Consider the following 17089-nt stretch of genomic DNA (forward strand, 5'->3'; position numbering starts at 1 on the left):
TATTAAAATTTGACTTTTAAAAAATGGCCCCTGGGGAAGAGTTAATTTTTAAAATAATGGCCATGCATAGGACATCATTCTTGCATACCTCACTATCCTTTCTCGATGACTTTAACCTCTTGTGCAGTTAAGCATTTTGCTGCAGGTTAGTTAGCATCTGCTTATGTAAACTAAGTACAACATTGCATTAAAGTGTTTAGATTTTTCCAGTTATATTAACCAAAATAACAATACATACTATCACTCTTAAGAAACCTCACCTCCCCATCAAAAGTAGTAGAAAAACTATCTGTGTATTTTATTTAAAATTAATTCTTTGTGTTAAACAAATTAAAATATTTTCAGGTCTTTTTTGTTTGCTGGTTTACAAAAGGTTCTTCCATAGGTTAGGATGATGTCAGATACTGCTAAAGAAAGAGTAATTGATGCATTGAAGAAAAGGAGAAGTGTGTCTTCTCTAAATTGTCATGAATCCCGGTGGAAAGAACTTCACAGTCATACCAAAGGGTGAGTAACTTAAATTTAATTATTGAATAACCAAGTTCATAATGTTTATCAAAAGAAAAACCCATTCTTTTGGCTCATAAAAGGGGAGGAAAATGAACAAGCACAACATTCTGGTCACCATTGAGGGCCATATTTTAAAAAAGAGTGAGAAATATAAGTGATAATGTACTTAACATGCAATTCACATAACAATACACTTAACATTATTTTATACCAATCTTGTGATGTATTTTCATAGTCTTTGTCTATATCTTTTTTAATGAAGCATGATATTTTATTAGTTTCTGTTTCTGAATTAATCATCCTCCCAATTCTTTTTCATTATATAAAGTTCTACATGTTTGTATAATTAAATGGTCAAAAAGTAACAAGTATCTATTTTAGCTTTAACTACATATTGCTTTTCCTTTCCTAAAAAGATAAATCAATTGTTAATATTTTGATGGCATTTCGTTTTGACTGCCACTGGGAAAAAATAAATATATTACCTGATTTTGAGGTCAATAAACTAACATAATAGACTTTCCTTCTTAATGGTCGCCACAGGACTAAAGATAAGTTATATTTATTAATCTCTGTGATTGGGAAGCAGGAGCTGGTTGTGTCTTGTGGAACAGACACCAGAAGAATTGATATCAATTTCCATTACAATTGTGTAATTCATTCTCTAAACTCTCAGAGTGCATTAAGCACTGACATAAATTTCTATTTTCCAAACCTGAATGTGGATTATAAGTATAGTCTCTCTTTGATAGACTATCTCTCCCTTATACAAATGAAGAAAAAGAAGGTAGGTTGAGGTTCCAAATGTACAGAATTAGCAGTGGCAACTCACCTTTTGATTCTAGCCAAGTATTCTCATTCCCTGAAAATTGGCAATCTTTGTGTAATTTGCATTGATGAAACTCTTTATCAATCAACTGGTTCATTTCCCATCCGTGAATAACAGCAGGTATTTGCAGCAACAGCTTTCTTTTGGAGGCTCAGTCCTCAGCAGCCTCAGACAGTGTTCTCATGTTCCTAAAATGGAAAGAGAATCTGTATGGTTAAGTTCCCTTCCCAGTATCGAATGACATGAGACCTGGACTTACTGACTCCGAGAACAGTAGTTGACTACAAGGTCAAGTCTGAGAGTCTAAAGAATCTCTCTTTTGCCTAAAGTCAAAATTACAGTAATGTTAGATTACTAGAACCTACATGAACACACAATGGCATTTCACACACTAGTTAAGTCAAACTATGATCTTTAACTTTCTTATTCAGGATTTATTAAGCATCTAGTGTGTATTAACTGTTGTGCTACACATAGGCAGATAAAGGTGAGTAACTTTCTAAACTACAGATTATTTATCAAATGAATTGAGAACCAACTGGCCATTTTCTTCCACATACAAATGGAAAAGATTGTATTTTTTACCTCACTTGAAATAAATATTTCTTGACCAGTAAGTAGATTCCAGGCTCTATGCTAGCTGGTCAACCAACCAAAAACTTCTCTGTGGAGTTTATAATCTGGTGGGAAAGACAGTAAATAAGTCTTGTTAAGTGTGATCCATTTATTCTGATTCCAACCTACACTACTGTGAGTTGTTTAATGAGCAGTTAAAAATGACATTGCCAGATTTGTTTCCTCATTTTGATAACTGAGGAATAAGAATAGAGATTAGAAGGTGGGAGCTAAGTGATTTCTTTCTTTTTTTCCTTTTTTTTTTTTTTTTTGCCATCTAACTCAAACTAAACTCTCCCCCAAGATCTGACTGGATGCAGCTTCCCCTCCAAAAAAGGAAAACTTGAAAAAATTGAAATATCCATGTTCCTAAATTAAATCACAATAACAATTAATAGCATATTGTACTTGATCAGTTATTAAATAATTTTACACACATGTCCATAGTTACCAGCAAGGCCCTGTAGGTTAAGTAGAGAAGATATTTTTATTATCTCCAATTATTTTCAATTGGATTGCAAGACCAGAGTTAAGTTGAAAATACAACTCCTTTTATTGCATCTTGTATATTAGGGACCGAAGCTAATATGGGAAAGTCCCTCCCATGTTCACCTGTCATCCTTCTCCTTTCTTTTCCCATTCTCAGCTCCCAATAGGCATCCACCTTAATAGACACAACACTACATATTATACATATTGAAGTTCAGTATTTTAAAATTTTTTTGTATATTATGATATTTTGACTCATTAAAAACCTTTCTAGCTCAGGAGACACTTCCCCTCTATCATATATAGTGTGGTAAAACAATTTTACCTCAGTAAAGTGAGTAAATAAATAAATGGAAACACCTAGAATGAGTCTTGGTATACCTAATTATAGAGCAAGTATCTATTATTATTATTATTGTTATTGTTTTGTTGTTGTTATTTAGGCCTTTGGGTTCATACCAGACCTGATTTTGAGCCCTAATTTTCTGCTTAATTAGTTACTATTTATTTAATATTCTTTGGAGCTTATCATTTTAGCTATAAAATGAGAATATTGACTTCATCAAAGAAGTATTTAATTCATTGGACACAGTTAAGTTATGGGCATTGTTCCAGGTGCTAAAGACACAGCTGTGAACAAAATGGACTCTGTTTCTAGCTCATGCTATTGGCTTTGTCAAGATCATAATGACTTTCACTGTCTCATGAAGGGGTCAGTGCTTGGTCCTCATCTTACTTGACCTCTCAACATTTCACACTATCAATCTTCCTCCTGGAAAAACTTTCTTCACTTGACTTCAGGACCCACACTCTCCAGTTTCCCTTCTACCTGACAGCACCTGCCTTCTCAGTGGACTTCTCTGGTCCTTTTGCTTTTCCCTGGTTTCTTAATGTAGGAGTGCCTGAGGGAGTGGTCCTTTCCCTATCTCAACCTATATCTATCCTCTTGGGAATCTCTGTAAGTCTAGTGAGTAAAATACATCATTTTGTCCCTGTATTTATAGCTCCAGCCCAAAGTCTCTCCCAAAACCCAGTCACCAACTGCCTGTTGACACTTCACTTCAACATCTAATAGATACCTCACTCAGTATGCTCACAATTTAACTCTCTAACTACCCTTCTTTTCAAATATTATGAAATTTTGGAGAAAACTTTGAAAATATATCCAGAACTCAACCACGTAGCACTAACTCCCTTACTAGCATGTCAATCTGAGTCTGTATTAATCAATTCAAGCTGGCATAACAAAATACATACACTGGGTGGCTTAAACAATAGAAATCTATTTTCTCACAAATGATTACAAAAGTAGCTAAAATATCTGACTTGAACAGATGAGCAGAAGGTAAAACAAAACTAGAGAATAAGATAATATACTTTGACCAGCAGAAACAACAGAGCCCCACAGGCAATAGGCCCTGGTTACTCACCCTAGCTTACATCCCAATTACTGCATCCCCCAAACGTACATTCCCTATATACATGCCCCACTTTTGTAATTGACTCTAATGAATATGAGACGCCTTTGGATGGGGCTACACATTACTTTCCAGGGAGTCTCTCTAGTCCTCTCATTGCCCCCAACACACTTTGACTTTGAGAACTCTTTCCTTTATACTTTGCCTCTCCCAAAACTGCCACTCTGTGAGGCAACAGTCTTGTATCCTACATCAAGTATTACCAGTACTTCTCACTTCTGTCAAACTAAGCACATGTGAAGATGGAAGTTCTACCCCAAAAATGTATAAAGTAATGGTAAATCAATAACATTTTATTTAAAGAATTGTATATAAGTATTTTTGAAAGAATGAGGAAACACCAAGATAACAAATGTACAAATTTATACCTTGAATCCTTCTTTATTCTCTATGCACTCTGAAATATCCCCACTGGGAGGCAGCACATGATTTTAGTAAATTTTCTTTTGTAAACTATTCAAAATATCATCATTTCAGGCATTTCACAGTTACAAATAAAAGATATAAATAATAGTCTGATCTCGCTAATGTACTAAATGAACAGCTCCAAAGCCAGTTGTGCATTCAATTATCTCTTATTACAGCTTCTAAACATCTAAGTAATAATGACAGTGAAAATGTTTGCAAATGAATTCTCAATCATTCACTGATATTGTGGCTTGAATGATTTAATTGAAATTATGTTTCTACCTCTAAACATAACAAAATATGATATGCCTTGTATTTTTTTCTGTGTAATTCAAGCACTGTTAACCAAGCAAATTTGTAAGATTAAAAAAATGTAACTTAATTAAAAAATATATTCCATATCTGTAGTTTTTTTTTTTTTTTGCTGCTTTTCTGCATAATCAGAATATAGGCTGTTGAATTGGCACGAGATGTGCCCCATGCCAACAAATACAATATAGGAGGGGAATCTTCTTTATATTATTATGGACAAATTTCACGCAGCTATATCTGCATCTAGGTTAATTCCAAGTCTGTCTTTGGCAAGAGAAGATAAAAAAGATGTGATTCCAAATATTAACTGAATTTTATGTTGGGTTACAATAGTTGTTGACTTGTTCACCAGAACTCTATGCCAAAATTTCAATTTCCTTGAATCTGGTTTTAAACTACCTACCGCCCTAAAACTTTACAGCTCTCTTGGTCACATTTTGCCTGCTGTAATCTCTTCCCTCCTTACATGCCAATGAACTGATGAAACACAAAAACAACATGAACATCTCTGGCACTTAAACAATGAAGTCAACTATAGCATTCCCTTTGTAATGAGATCATGGCTCAAAAGGGGTTATTATTATAAACTAGGGAAAGTGTGGTCATAGACAACTGAAACTCACCCACTTGTAGTATCATGACATACACCCAGTAAATTTTTTGAGCATCTCTGTGTGTGTGACTTCTGTATCTTCTCTTCTGCTTTATAGCCTTCCTTCCCTCTCCTCTCCTCTTTCTTTTCCTTTTCTAAACCCTTTTGTGGAGACCTGCAGTAAATTGCAGCAAGGGAGCTTCTTAGCTACCTACAAAAATTCCTGACCCAAAAGCCAATCATGGTTTAGTGTCAGGTTTCCCATAAAAATGAGTTTCATGCTTTTATCTTTAAAAATTTAAAAGGCTTGAAAGTAGTTTATCAGATGAAAATAGGTACAAGTTTTTCTACATTAGTATTTGGAACTGATACTGGTTAATTCCAAATTGTAAAATTCCAAAAATATACTAAACCTATATTATGGTTTAATGTCATTTGCTGGATTGCAAGCATTTTTACCATTTTATCTCTTTCTTTTATCTTTAATTTAGCATTAAATATTCCCACAGATTTAGGGTTCTGTTAGCAGGAAAAAAGAAGAGAACCACACGACAAAGTAAATGGAAGTTCCCACCACAATATTCATTACAGCTTTTCATACAAGCCATGGGTGAATTGGTGGTGGAAATTTCATGGGGAAATCATACATTGTACAAAATGGATGTTGTAATAAATATATTTTAAAATAATATTGGAATAGTTACAATATAATAATGGAAACAACATTAGTGGCCTGGAGAATAACTGATTAAAAACAAAATGTGGGCCCTCCCCAGTGGCACAGTGGGTTAAAGCACAGCATTAAGAAGCTAAAGCCACTTCTGCATGAGTTCGATTCCCACCTGCCCCGGAGGTGACCACAGGGCGAGGCAGACCTCTCCTGACTGCCCGCTGCTCCCCTCAGCTGTGTACTTCTTGATCTGCCTGTTCTGCTCCCCACTCTGTCTCTGGTGAAGTCTTTCGCAGCCCCTGAGCCTCTGGCCTGTACCCCAGTTCTGTATGTACAAATAAATAAATCTTTAAAAAAAAATGTAGTACATTCACATGTTAAATAGTGTCCTAGTATTTAAAACACTGATTTAGGGCCTCCCTGGTGGCACAAGGGGTTAAGTCTGAGCACTATGAAGCTATCTATAGCCACTGCAGCAGTGTTCCATCCAAAATCATCTTTAAAAAACTAGCAACAAATTAGTATAAAAAATTTTCTATTGACTATGTACTCCCTGAGGAAGAGTTTCAGCAAAATACTTGAAAAACTCAATTCGCAAAGTCTTTATCTACTCTAAAAACTAACTCCAAGTTCCCTGGATTTTTTTTTAGGCTTTCCTCATGATATTTAACAAATCTCATAATGGAAACATTATAACATACACTGATTGTCATTTTTTCAATACCATGAAAGAAGCAATAGTGAGAACTGAGTGTAAAAATCCTTCCTTGCTTTGCCTTAGATTCCTAATGTATGGTAACATGAAGTTACCACACTCTATTCTTTCTCTAACTTTTTAGTAACTGTTCAGCAGAAAAATATATGCTTTTTCATTAATATTTTCTGTATGTGCAAATAAATTTTAATTGCAGGAGTTAAGTATTTCAGGTAATCACTGCTCTTATTTTTATCTGTCAGATGTGATCATATGTGTGACTTTGTCACTAAGAAGTAAATAGAGTGTTTGAAATCTAAGCCTTGCGCACAAATATGCTAAGCCCTTTGCCTCCTTCCCTTTATCTCTGTAATGGGTAGAAGAATGACTCTTTTCTTTACTTAAAGGGTATTGTGATGGTAAAATGAGATAATTAATGGGAAATGTTTTGCAAAGTTAAAAGTAGCATGTATATAGTACTGGGACAGACTGGCTTATCTTACAATTGAGGGGCTTATGCAACATTGGGTTTTCTAAACAGAAGCTATCATCTGTGGCGTTGCCCACAACACCTGCAGTCAGTGTGACTAACCAGGTTGTTTGCTACTTCAAAGGGCAGCAGAAAATTGAGGCAAGCAGGTGTTACAAGAATGAAGACTAAATCACTAATCCAGAAATCCTTCGAACAAGCATAATTTCTTGCACCACTTTCTTAGGCTGGGTGGGTAAACTTTAATTTATTGTGTAAATTGCATTGTTTGAAAGGATTTTAAAAAGTAGATTACCCATGATTTTCTTAAAGTATCAATTTGCAAGAAGCTCACTAATTCCAAACAGCTGAGAAGGAAGTATTTAAGAAAAAAAAATTGCAGAGAAAAAAATCCCAAAAAATCCCCAAAAAATCCCAAAAGCTTAAGAACAAATATATTTCTCATTTAAGATAAAATAAAAAAATAACCTGCTTAGAACAGTGGCCACCCTCACACACACACACACACACACAATTACATCATCTCCTTTGAAATGACATCTGTCTTAACCTCATTCTCACAGGTGGAGAGAAATGTGGGAGTACAGTGCTCTGAGACTGCCAGTAGTGACAGTTGAAATTCCTCTGTATTGAGGTGAATTAAGTGGTGCTGGAGAGACATTTGGGACTCTTTACCAAGGTCTCTCCTATTCAACACCTGGATAAGCTGATATTATGGCCTTGGTAACCAAGCCAAATCCTTTTTTTAATGTTGAAAAGGCTATTGATGTTTATATTGTTAGGTTCCGAAATCACCCAGTTGTTCCCGGCGACAAAGAACAGGACCAGAGATGCACAAGTAAGCAGAGTTTATTAAGCCAGCTAGCTAGGGTCAAGCCTTCCTACAGGCATGCAGGCCACACAGGGAGAGCAAGACCCAGACCATAGGATTGTCAGAGAATATATAGGCCCTTATCGGCCATTACATACGTCATAGCTGGTGCAAATTCAAAGAGTAACAAGCTTCACATCTGTTTCTAAGAACAGATGTCTCAGTCATGAGTCAGGAGCTGATATCAGGGTCTACTTTCAGCCAGTTCCAGAAGCTGGCACCAGGAATACTATCTGCCTGCCCTCCTTTCTGGGCCCAGGGTGAGTGTAAGACCCAGACAGAGGGTCCTAGGGGCCTAACAATATATTTACAGTAGTTTGGGTGAATTGTGATTTCTCTCATCATGTAGGTGAGTGTCTTCCTTTTTTTTTTTTTTTTCAACTGAAGGGAATTGTGAGGTATATAAAATAGTGAGCTCTTTATAAAAGCCCATGTGAATATAGAATTGTTTCCCAACATCTTAAGCTTCCTCCTATAACTCCTCAGTCCCTTCTGTGTACTTTATCCACTCTGAGAAAAGCCTTCGCATCTATGGTAGAGACACGATTGTCAATGGCTTTTGGAACATGTGCTCTATTATCCCACAGTAAGACCAACCTTTGAACACTTTCTGGATAATCAGATGACCTGGCGTTGCACTGGGCTTCAGTCATTACGCTGAGAACTGCTTTAAGTAATTTTTCTCTGTCTTAATGTTTTCATTTCTAAAGTGTTTTAAATTTGATGTATGTCACTGGGACATTATATGGCTTTGCTTGAAATTGTCTTAGAGGAACATAATTTTTTTTTTAAAGATGTATTTATTTGTGCATACAGAACTGGAGTACAGGCCAGAGACTCAGGGGTGGCGAGAGGCTTCACCAGAAACAGAGTGGGGAGCAGAACAGGCAGATCGATGAAGTACACTGTGGAGGGGAGCAGCGGACGGGTCAGGAGAGGTCTGCCGCGCCATTTGGTCACCTCCCGGACAGGGGGGAATCGAACTCATGCCGAAGTGGCTTTAGCTTCTCAGTGCTGTGCTTTAACCCGCTGTGCCACCAGGGAGGGACCAAGGAACATAATTTTTATAAGACTTTCAATGAATGCAACATCTGTGTTTTGTTATTATTGCTATGATAATTAATGGAATGTGTGTTCTCTCTTGCTTTTAGCTCTATGATCTCCGTGTCTTACATGGATGAACCTAACCAGAGTGATGAAGCCCCTCACCTTCCAGTTCGGATGGAAAACACCTATCAGCTGGGTGTGATATTTTATCACTTGAGCCTATTTTAAACTTCTAATGTCATGAATGATATGTTCTTAAAATATTATCTGATTATATGGTATTACCATCAATGCGAGGACATTATAAGGGACCTTAACTAATTGAGTTCTTTGATACTGTGTAAACGCAAAAAAAAAAAAAATTGCCTACTTTATCAGTGCTTGCTAAATATTAAGCAATACATTTGAAGGCACTGGCATATATAGGATATTATTGAATTAAGAAGCACACTTAGTATTTCTGGGTTATCTTGTGAAGTTATTTTATATATGTGTGAGTTAAATGAAAGTGATATGTTTTAAATTTTTATCCAACACCATCAACCAATGTTGTTGATAGATGAAGAAAGAAGTCTTCAAGGCAAAGGCAAATGATGCCTGGTCCCCTGTTGACAGAGATGTTTATCCCTTCCCACTGAGGTTTTGGGTCTCTGAAAACAAAGATCTTTGCACCTGCCACTATAATCCCAGGTGGAGTCCATAGTGAATGTCTTTCCCAATTCGTATTTCCTCATAGACTCACTTGTTTTCTCTAAGTCCGTACCTGCACACTATTATCTGAATCCATATATAATTACTGGTATATAGAAATTCCACAGAGACGTACCAATGACCAAAGGACGACTCTATGGATGCACGTGGTTCCATTTATGACCAGCTAACCCCAAGAAAATTATAGGCCATCAGTTTATCCCATTAGACCCTGTAAACAGTTTTCTACATTAATTCCCAGGACTTTGCAGATGACTAGGTTCCATAATTAGTCAGTCCACTGGTATTTTCATAGTGTTTGTGGTAGACAAAGAATATTACTTTACTTATTTTTATGATACTTTTGGAAATTTTACTCACTTTCCTTTGGGGAAGCCCGCATACTACCATCATGACCACTTTTAGTCCAGAAGCTGACATTAACAGTGACTGATTCAGGGTAGCAGATAACCCTTTTGTTGTTCAAATCAATCAAAATTTTTGAGATTTAACTCAGAAGATACTGTTTGGACTTTTGCAGATCAGGCCCTGAAGCCTGAGAAATGTAGGGGCTATGGCAGCTACTACCATCTTTCTTCCACATGAAACCTAACAATAGAGCAAAACGAATCTTAATGTCATCACTTCAGTCCTTTGCCTGATCTAGCTAGCTAGTCAGGCAAACTAAGTTTTGGTAAAGCTTTCTCCCACATGATCTTATCCATTTGGTGCCTATTTGGGCTCTCCATACCAAGGGTTGATTCAGAATTCAAAATGATAAGGAAATTAAAATATGAAGACTTGTATTTCTTCATAAAGGTATATTTTTATAATTTAATTTTTTCAAATAAACAAACTAAATCATTTCATCAGTTTTAAAAGTGCTGAGAGTCAAACTAAGTTAAAAAAAGTAATTCTAAGTACCTTAGAATAAACTATTTTCCATATTTGCTTCCAGAAAAATCTATGTGAGTTTCTCTCATGATTAAAGCATTTTATGCTTGACAATCATTTTTAAAACATTCAATTGGCTGTGTTATGTTTATTTTGCAACTAAAAGGGACTCTGTGGACCTTTGCTGAGGACTTCTCATGTCTAGACAATGCTGGCAGGAATAGGTGGGTGAGGCAGATGTCAGTCAATCATTAGCATAATTAATTTTTATATTCTACTTAATAATATTTGCATCACCTAAACCCATGAAATGTTTAGGATGTTTGTTCACCCTTTATTTGAATAATTCCTGCCACTAAAAATGAGATGAAACATGAGTATAATTAATAAAAGAAGGGAATGGCATAATGATAGTATATTTTTCAAATAAAATACCACTTACATTTTCTTAACAATTAAATAGCAAAACATGACAATAGAAGAAAAAAAACAGTCTAGGATCTAATGCTTCTGAGTTCTGATACTATTTTTGCCAGCTCCTACATAAATGATGGTCTATCAAAGTATTCAGCATCCTTGAATCTTAGTTTCTTCATTTATCGATAGAAATAATCATCCACATGTCATAGGTAAACTATGAAAATTAAATAATGCATTTGAGTAGTTTTGTTTTCATTGTATTGTTGTTTTCAAAGTGATTAACTCAAGGACTTCACTTAAGATTACTGAGAAATTGTGACATTCATGATAATGTCCTATTAATGCAAAAGTTCTCCACAGAACTTTTTCTAGAGCACTGATTAAAGAGATATATTGTGAGCACCATATCAGACAAAAGCTATTGGGGGCCATATTTTCTACAAGTTCAGAGAAACTGCCTAAGATGAAGCCAAGAAAATGAAAAGTAGAACCTACAGAAGAAGACAGTGAGAGAGACATCATTTAAGCCCAGTTTCCATGAGATGCTCCAGCCCTGTCATCAGATGCTTTCTTGGACAGAACCTCGTAGTCACTCTATTGACTTTGTCGAACTCTAGAGAATCCTTCCCAACTGTAGAGGCCTCACCATCTTTTTATTATATCACCTCCTATCTAGCTCCCTCTTCAGGTATCCTTGTCCCTTCTCTCCATGAGATAGCAACAATATTAATAATAAATATCCAATGAGTGATATTTTGGGGGGAGAAAAACTGTTCTAAACATTTTAAATATTTTAATTTAATTCTAACAAATAAATGTAATAATTTATTATTATGACCATAATTTTGGAGTCCTAAGACATAGATACATTGAATAACCATTTTTTTTATCTGTTCTCTATTAAATCTTTTTTATCAGCAAGTGTTTTTTTTCTTTTTCTCCCTTATCTTGCCCCTTCTTCAAGTCTTTGTCTTTGATTTCTAAAAACATCTCTTCCTCCTAAAGAGAGAAATCACTTTTTAAAAATAAAGGTAAAAAAGCTTTGGCATACACATTAGTTGACACTAAGGGTGGCTTCATGAGCTGATTACGGAAGTTAAATGCTGAAGTGTGACTGTCTCAGCATCCCAGCCTTAACAAGGCAATGGGCGCTCTGTCTATATAGGAAAGGGGTCAGTAACAAAGAAGTGAGAGGGGTGGGAAGAACAGGGGACTACGGTGATGACACATGAGTGAACTGCTGGTGGGAATTCCACAGGGATTACAACCAAGATAATAAAACACACAAAAAATGAAGAATGATGCAAAAAATAATTTTAAATAATTTTAAAAATAATTCCATTACAACCTAAAAAAAGAAAACCAAAGAATGAGAAAGTTCATTACTATCTTTCAAAATATTTTCAGAATAGGATATGGTAAAGGAGATTTAAAAACAGAAAACACCTAAAAAACTAAGCAGTGTGCAGAAAGCCCATTGGCACAGCCACCAGGAATCCAGTGCCACCAGAAAGTTCTTCCTAGCACTAAACTGTGTAGGTCTCCTTCTTTCACTATGGCCTGACCTCTTACCACCAGGAGAAACACGATCTACAGTGGTTCATAAAGATCTTATGTCATAACTTGGGCCACCAGAAAGTCTGGTTTTTCTTTTCCCTGTAAAAATTTAAAATAAAAATGACTGCTTAGCTTGGGCAGTCATGACCTGGACTTGTGGTCAAAGGAAATGATAAAAGGCCCTAAAGCACCATATGGTTTGAGTATGAAAAGGAGCAGTCCCTAGAGGAAAGATGATGTTCCAAAGACAGGAAGAGCACTAGGCAGATATATAACTGCATTGAAAAAACTTACTGTTTGTTTTTTTTTTAAAGATTTATTTATTTATGGATACAGAACTGGATACAGGCCAGAGGTATAGGGACAGTGAGAGGATTCACCAGAGACAGAGCAGGGAGCAGAACAGGCAGCTCGACGAAGTACACTGCTGAGGGGAGCAGCAGGTGGGTCAGGAGAGGTCTGCCACGCCATGTGGTCACCTCCTGGGCAAGCCGGGAACGAACTCATGCGGAAGTGGCTCTAGCCTCTTACTGCTGTGCTCCAACCCGCTGCGCCACCAGGGAGGGCCCAAGAACTTACTGTTTTTTTAAAGGAATGATGTATACAAGACACTATGATATACAGCTGAATTAAGTTCCAGGTGAAAGATATATGCAGGTAAATGAGATATATGCAATATGAATGCTTAGCAGGAGGAAGCGAAAAAGAAAAAGGTATCAACTTAATGCATAATCTATTCAACTTAGTCTAAGCTGGCAATAACATTTTTAAATATCTTAAATAGAAAGGGGGAAATCACTTTCCAATTAGGCTCATCTCAAAAGAGTATGTGATTAGAAACCTTCTAAAAGATTCTCAGGAGAGTTACATAGGCCTGGAGGCATCAAAGGAGCTAGCTACTGCCCAATCTCTGACCCTGAAAAGCAGGAGTGGTCAGGACTAACCCTGCCTGGGCTTACTTAATACTGCTTGTCTATGTCCTCTATAGTAGCAATTCCTGCTGACCAAAAACTGTGGCTAATTTCATGGCAGAATGAATATCCACATTCATTTCCCACCCTGATTTAAATTTAAGTGAAAAATTCCAGCATAATCAAAATTAAATACTATTTCTTGAGCTCCAAGCTGCTGACTTAACTCGACTACACATATGGGCTACAACCTCTACTGAAGTTCAACCAATGGGAACTTCAGCAGGAATCAGGGGCATGGAGGGCCTGCACTGGGTATTTGTTTCTTCTGCCCTGCCTGTGGCTCATCTCAGACTATTTACATCTGTTAAGGACAGACTCAAGTGGTGCCCGGGGGGCCTTCTCCACCTCTTCTTCTGGGATAGGAAGAGTTTCCTTCTCAGGTCCCTGAAGCCTGGGTGAGTTGGCAATAACACTGTGGTTTTCACTAGTAAAGGGACACTTGGCTCCCCTTCCTGATTTCCTCTTGCCCACATTTTCCTACTTCTTAAATTCTGGAATTATCTTCACTTTAATATGTCATATATTTCCTTGAACCCTGACTAATACCATCATTAAAAACAGATACTTAGGGCCCTCCCTAGTGGCACAAGGGGTTAAAGTGCAGCACAGTGAAGCTATCCACAGTCACTACAGCAGGAGTTGGGTCACAGACCAACCAGGGAGCTGACCCACAGAGCACAGCAGACCTCTCCTGCCCGCTGCTCCCCTCAGCAATGTATTTCAGTAGACCTGCCTATACTGCTCCCCACTCTATCTCTGGTGAATCCTCTCACCACCACCACCCACACACACCTCTGGCTGTGCCCCGGGTCTTGTATGCATAAATAAGTAAGACTTTAAAAAAATAGACATTTAAAAGATATTGATGACTATTAAAATAAAATTGGATATAAATCTCACATGTCATTCCTTCATCCATATCATTCAACAAATAACAATTGAGGCTTTGTACGCCAGGTCCTGGGTACAGATGCATGTGATACAAGGACATAGGCACCTAACCAGAGAGATGGGAGGTTAATATTCCTTAGAGACACAGGTAAGATTTTTGGGGTGCAGGATAAAGATGATTGATCCTTCTGGTCTGAACATGGGCTAAAAGTAGTGAAGAACATAAACTATAGTCACCAGGCAGTGCAGTCCAATCTACTATGTGATTGTGATAAGGTTATTCATCCATTGAGATCTTTATTTTCCCATCTATGAAATTGAGGTAACAGAAGCGTCACCTCAAAAATTTGTTGGAAGATTATATAAGATAATCCCTATAAAATGATTATCAAAATTGCCTACAGGTTGAACCACTCAATAAAAGTAACCATTATAATTATTATCTAAAAAGTTAATACTATTTCAATTCAGAAATAATACATTAGATATTTCTTGTGCCTTTAGATTCTGAGAAGGATAATATCTGATATTAGTTATTTGGGAGAACTAGGTGGATAGAGACCCAGTGGAATGGGAGCACCTAGAAAAAAGGGAGGTTTCACCTGAGGAGAGGAGGAAGGGCACCTGGGGAATGATACATTTGAGCTGACCTTAACACAGAGTGGATATTTCTCAGAAGAAAAAGATGGGGGAGGGTGTTCACTTAAAAAGAAGGACAAGAGGGAATGCATACCAGCATTCTCTAAAAGGAGGCAGGATTCCATGAGACTGAAACAGCATGCCTGCAGAGAAGTGTGGTGATAGATAAGAAGCTGCAGTTTGGGAAAGAGCCTAACCTTACACCTTATTTAGGGGATGATCTCATACAGCTGGGTTTTGAAGTGAATCCTCCAGTTGTAGTGTAGTAAACAGGTAGAAGGAAGAGAAACAATATTTAGAGAAACCACTCAAAAAAATGTTGTCTCTCTGAAATCATTAATAGTGGGAACTAATAAAGAAGATACTTTCCATGTCAAGCCTCAATAGAACTGAACATACTCTTTAGGCAGTGTGGTAAATAGATGAGTTTTGTCTGCTTACCCTCTGCCAGAGAGCCTAACTGAAAACCCAGTCTTTTGGTTTGCCTACTGGATGGGTGAAGATGATTTGAAATAATTTCTCAGAAAGAAATTTCATCTGTGTTTTCAGGTCCCACCAAACATTTTCCTGTGATCACCGTTAATCGTATTTTGAAAGATGTGCTGACTTACCATCTACAAGAAGAACAATATGAACCAGAGTTCTGTAGACAGATGACTAAAACAATTTCTGAGGTATATGTGTGATTTGCCTAAAGTGTTTATTAAAACTAGCATTCTTGCTGAAAATACAACCCCCTATTTTTTGATGAGGGCAATTAATTCACAATACAGTAAAAAAGCTTATTTACATTTTTTGGAAATATTTATTAGGTCACTATTTCTGTGTATTAGGTGCACTACTGTGTATTTTGTAAACCTTCCAGTTAATAAAACATTCTGTAAAAGATAGACTATTTTAATACTCAAGACAGCTTCTTTGAGTGTTATCAAATACACACATTGTGGCCTTTAAGTACATGTATATACACTTCAGAATTTTTTGTACTTTCCTTTTTATAACAAAGTATTTGTTATAGAAGCATTGATGATTACTCAGGCCATAGGAGACTCCAGATGTATGATCCCTTAATTAGACGTGACCAAGGCAGTATAACTTTAATGCCAACATTCTTTGAAGGGGAGCCATCATAATGTAGATTTTCAAAGATTGTAATAAATCCATTAAATTCTGTGCATTAGAAATGTAGATTTATAGCTGATGCTGTCATTTTGTCCCCGAATGACCTATTTCATGAAGACAGCATTTGAAGGAAATCATAGTTATGGTTCCGCAACAATTACTGAAAGCCTCAACCCATGCATCATGCTATTTTTTAATCCACTATATTTATGATTAAGGCATAAATTTCACTGTAGCTGAAAGAGTACCTTTCTTCTTCTTTTCTCTTTTTTTAACTTCTAGGTAATTAAAGCCCAGGTCAAGGACTTGGTGATCCCACGGTATAAGCTGATTGTGATCGTTCACATAGGACAACTGAGTGGTCAGAGCATACTCATTGGTAGCAGATGTCTCTGGGATCTTAAAAGTGACAATATTTCATCTTATATTTTCAGAAATTCTTCTCTCTTTGCGCTTGCAAATGTCTATGCAGTTTATTTTGAATGATCAAAAGTAAGAAATCCACTTCTTAAATTTTAAATCAAGAAATAGTCTGTATCTAGGCACACACAAGTTATACTGCCCAAAACTTTAGAAATTTTTCAATCCAGTGTAAGAGTTTGGACTTTATCATCCTTTATTCAGGATGGGAGGAGGGAGGATAGCACAAGAAGGGATCTTTTTTATCCAACAAAGAAGCTAAATCTTTGTTCTGCTGGATTGCTCTTCATAGATATAGATCCTACTAAAAACTGCTTTTGGTACAAATTATTACTCTTTAGTTAGATGATAAATTCCCTGCCTTGTTTCTTAATGAAGGGAAGTGCTTTTAAAATATGGCTATATATGCTGACCAGTAAATGACAGTAGAATATTCAACATGGTGTACACAAATGATAAATGTTAGTATGTCTCAGT

General features: G+C 36.6%; 1 protein-coding gene across 1 annotated transcript; it reads left to right on the forward strand.

The window, feature by feature from the left end:
* Nucleotides 1-391: 391 nt before the first annotated feature.
* Nucleotides 392-16678, forward strand: TCTEX1D1 (Tctex1 domain containing 1). The gene is made up of 4 exons (XM_004679514.1): nucleotides 392-507; nucleotides 9110-9201; nucleotides 15620-15744; nucleotides 16475-16678. Exons 1-4 carry the CDS (start codon nucleotides 392-394, stop codon nucleotides 16676-16678), a joined length of 537 nt encoding a protein of 178 aa, XP_004679571.1.
* The last annotated feature ends 411 nt before the right edge of the window (nucleotides 16679-17089 follow it).

This window comes from Condylura cristata, unplaced genomic scaffold (genome assembly GCF_000260355.1).
Source record: "Condylura cristata isolate star-nosed mole 26May11 unplaced genomic scaffold, ConCri1.0 scaffold00008, whole genome shotgun sequence".
In the NCBI taxonomy this organism is placed as follows: Eukaryota; Metazoa; Chordata; class Mammalia; order Eulipotyphla; family Talpidae; genus Condylura; species Condylura cristata.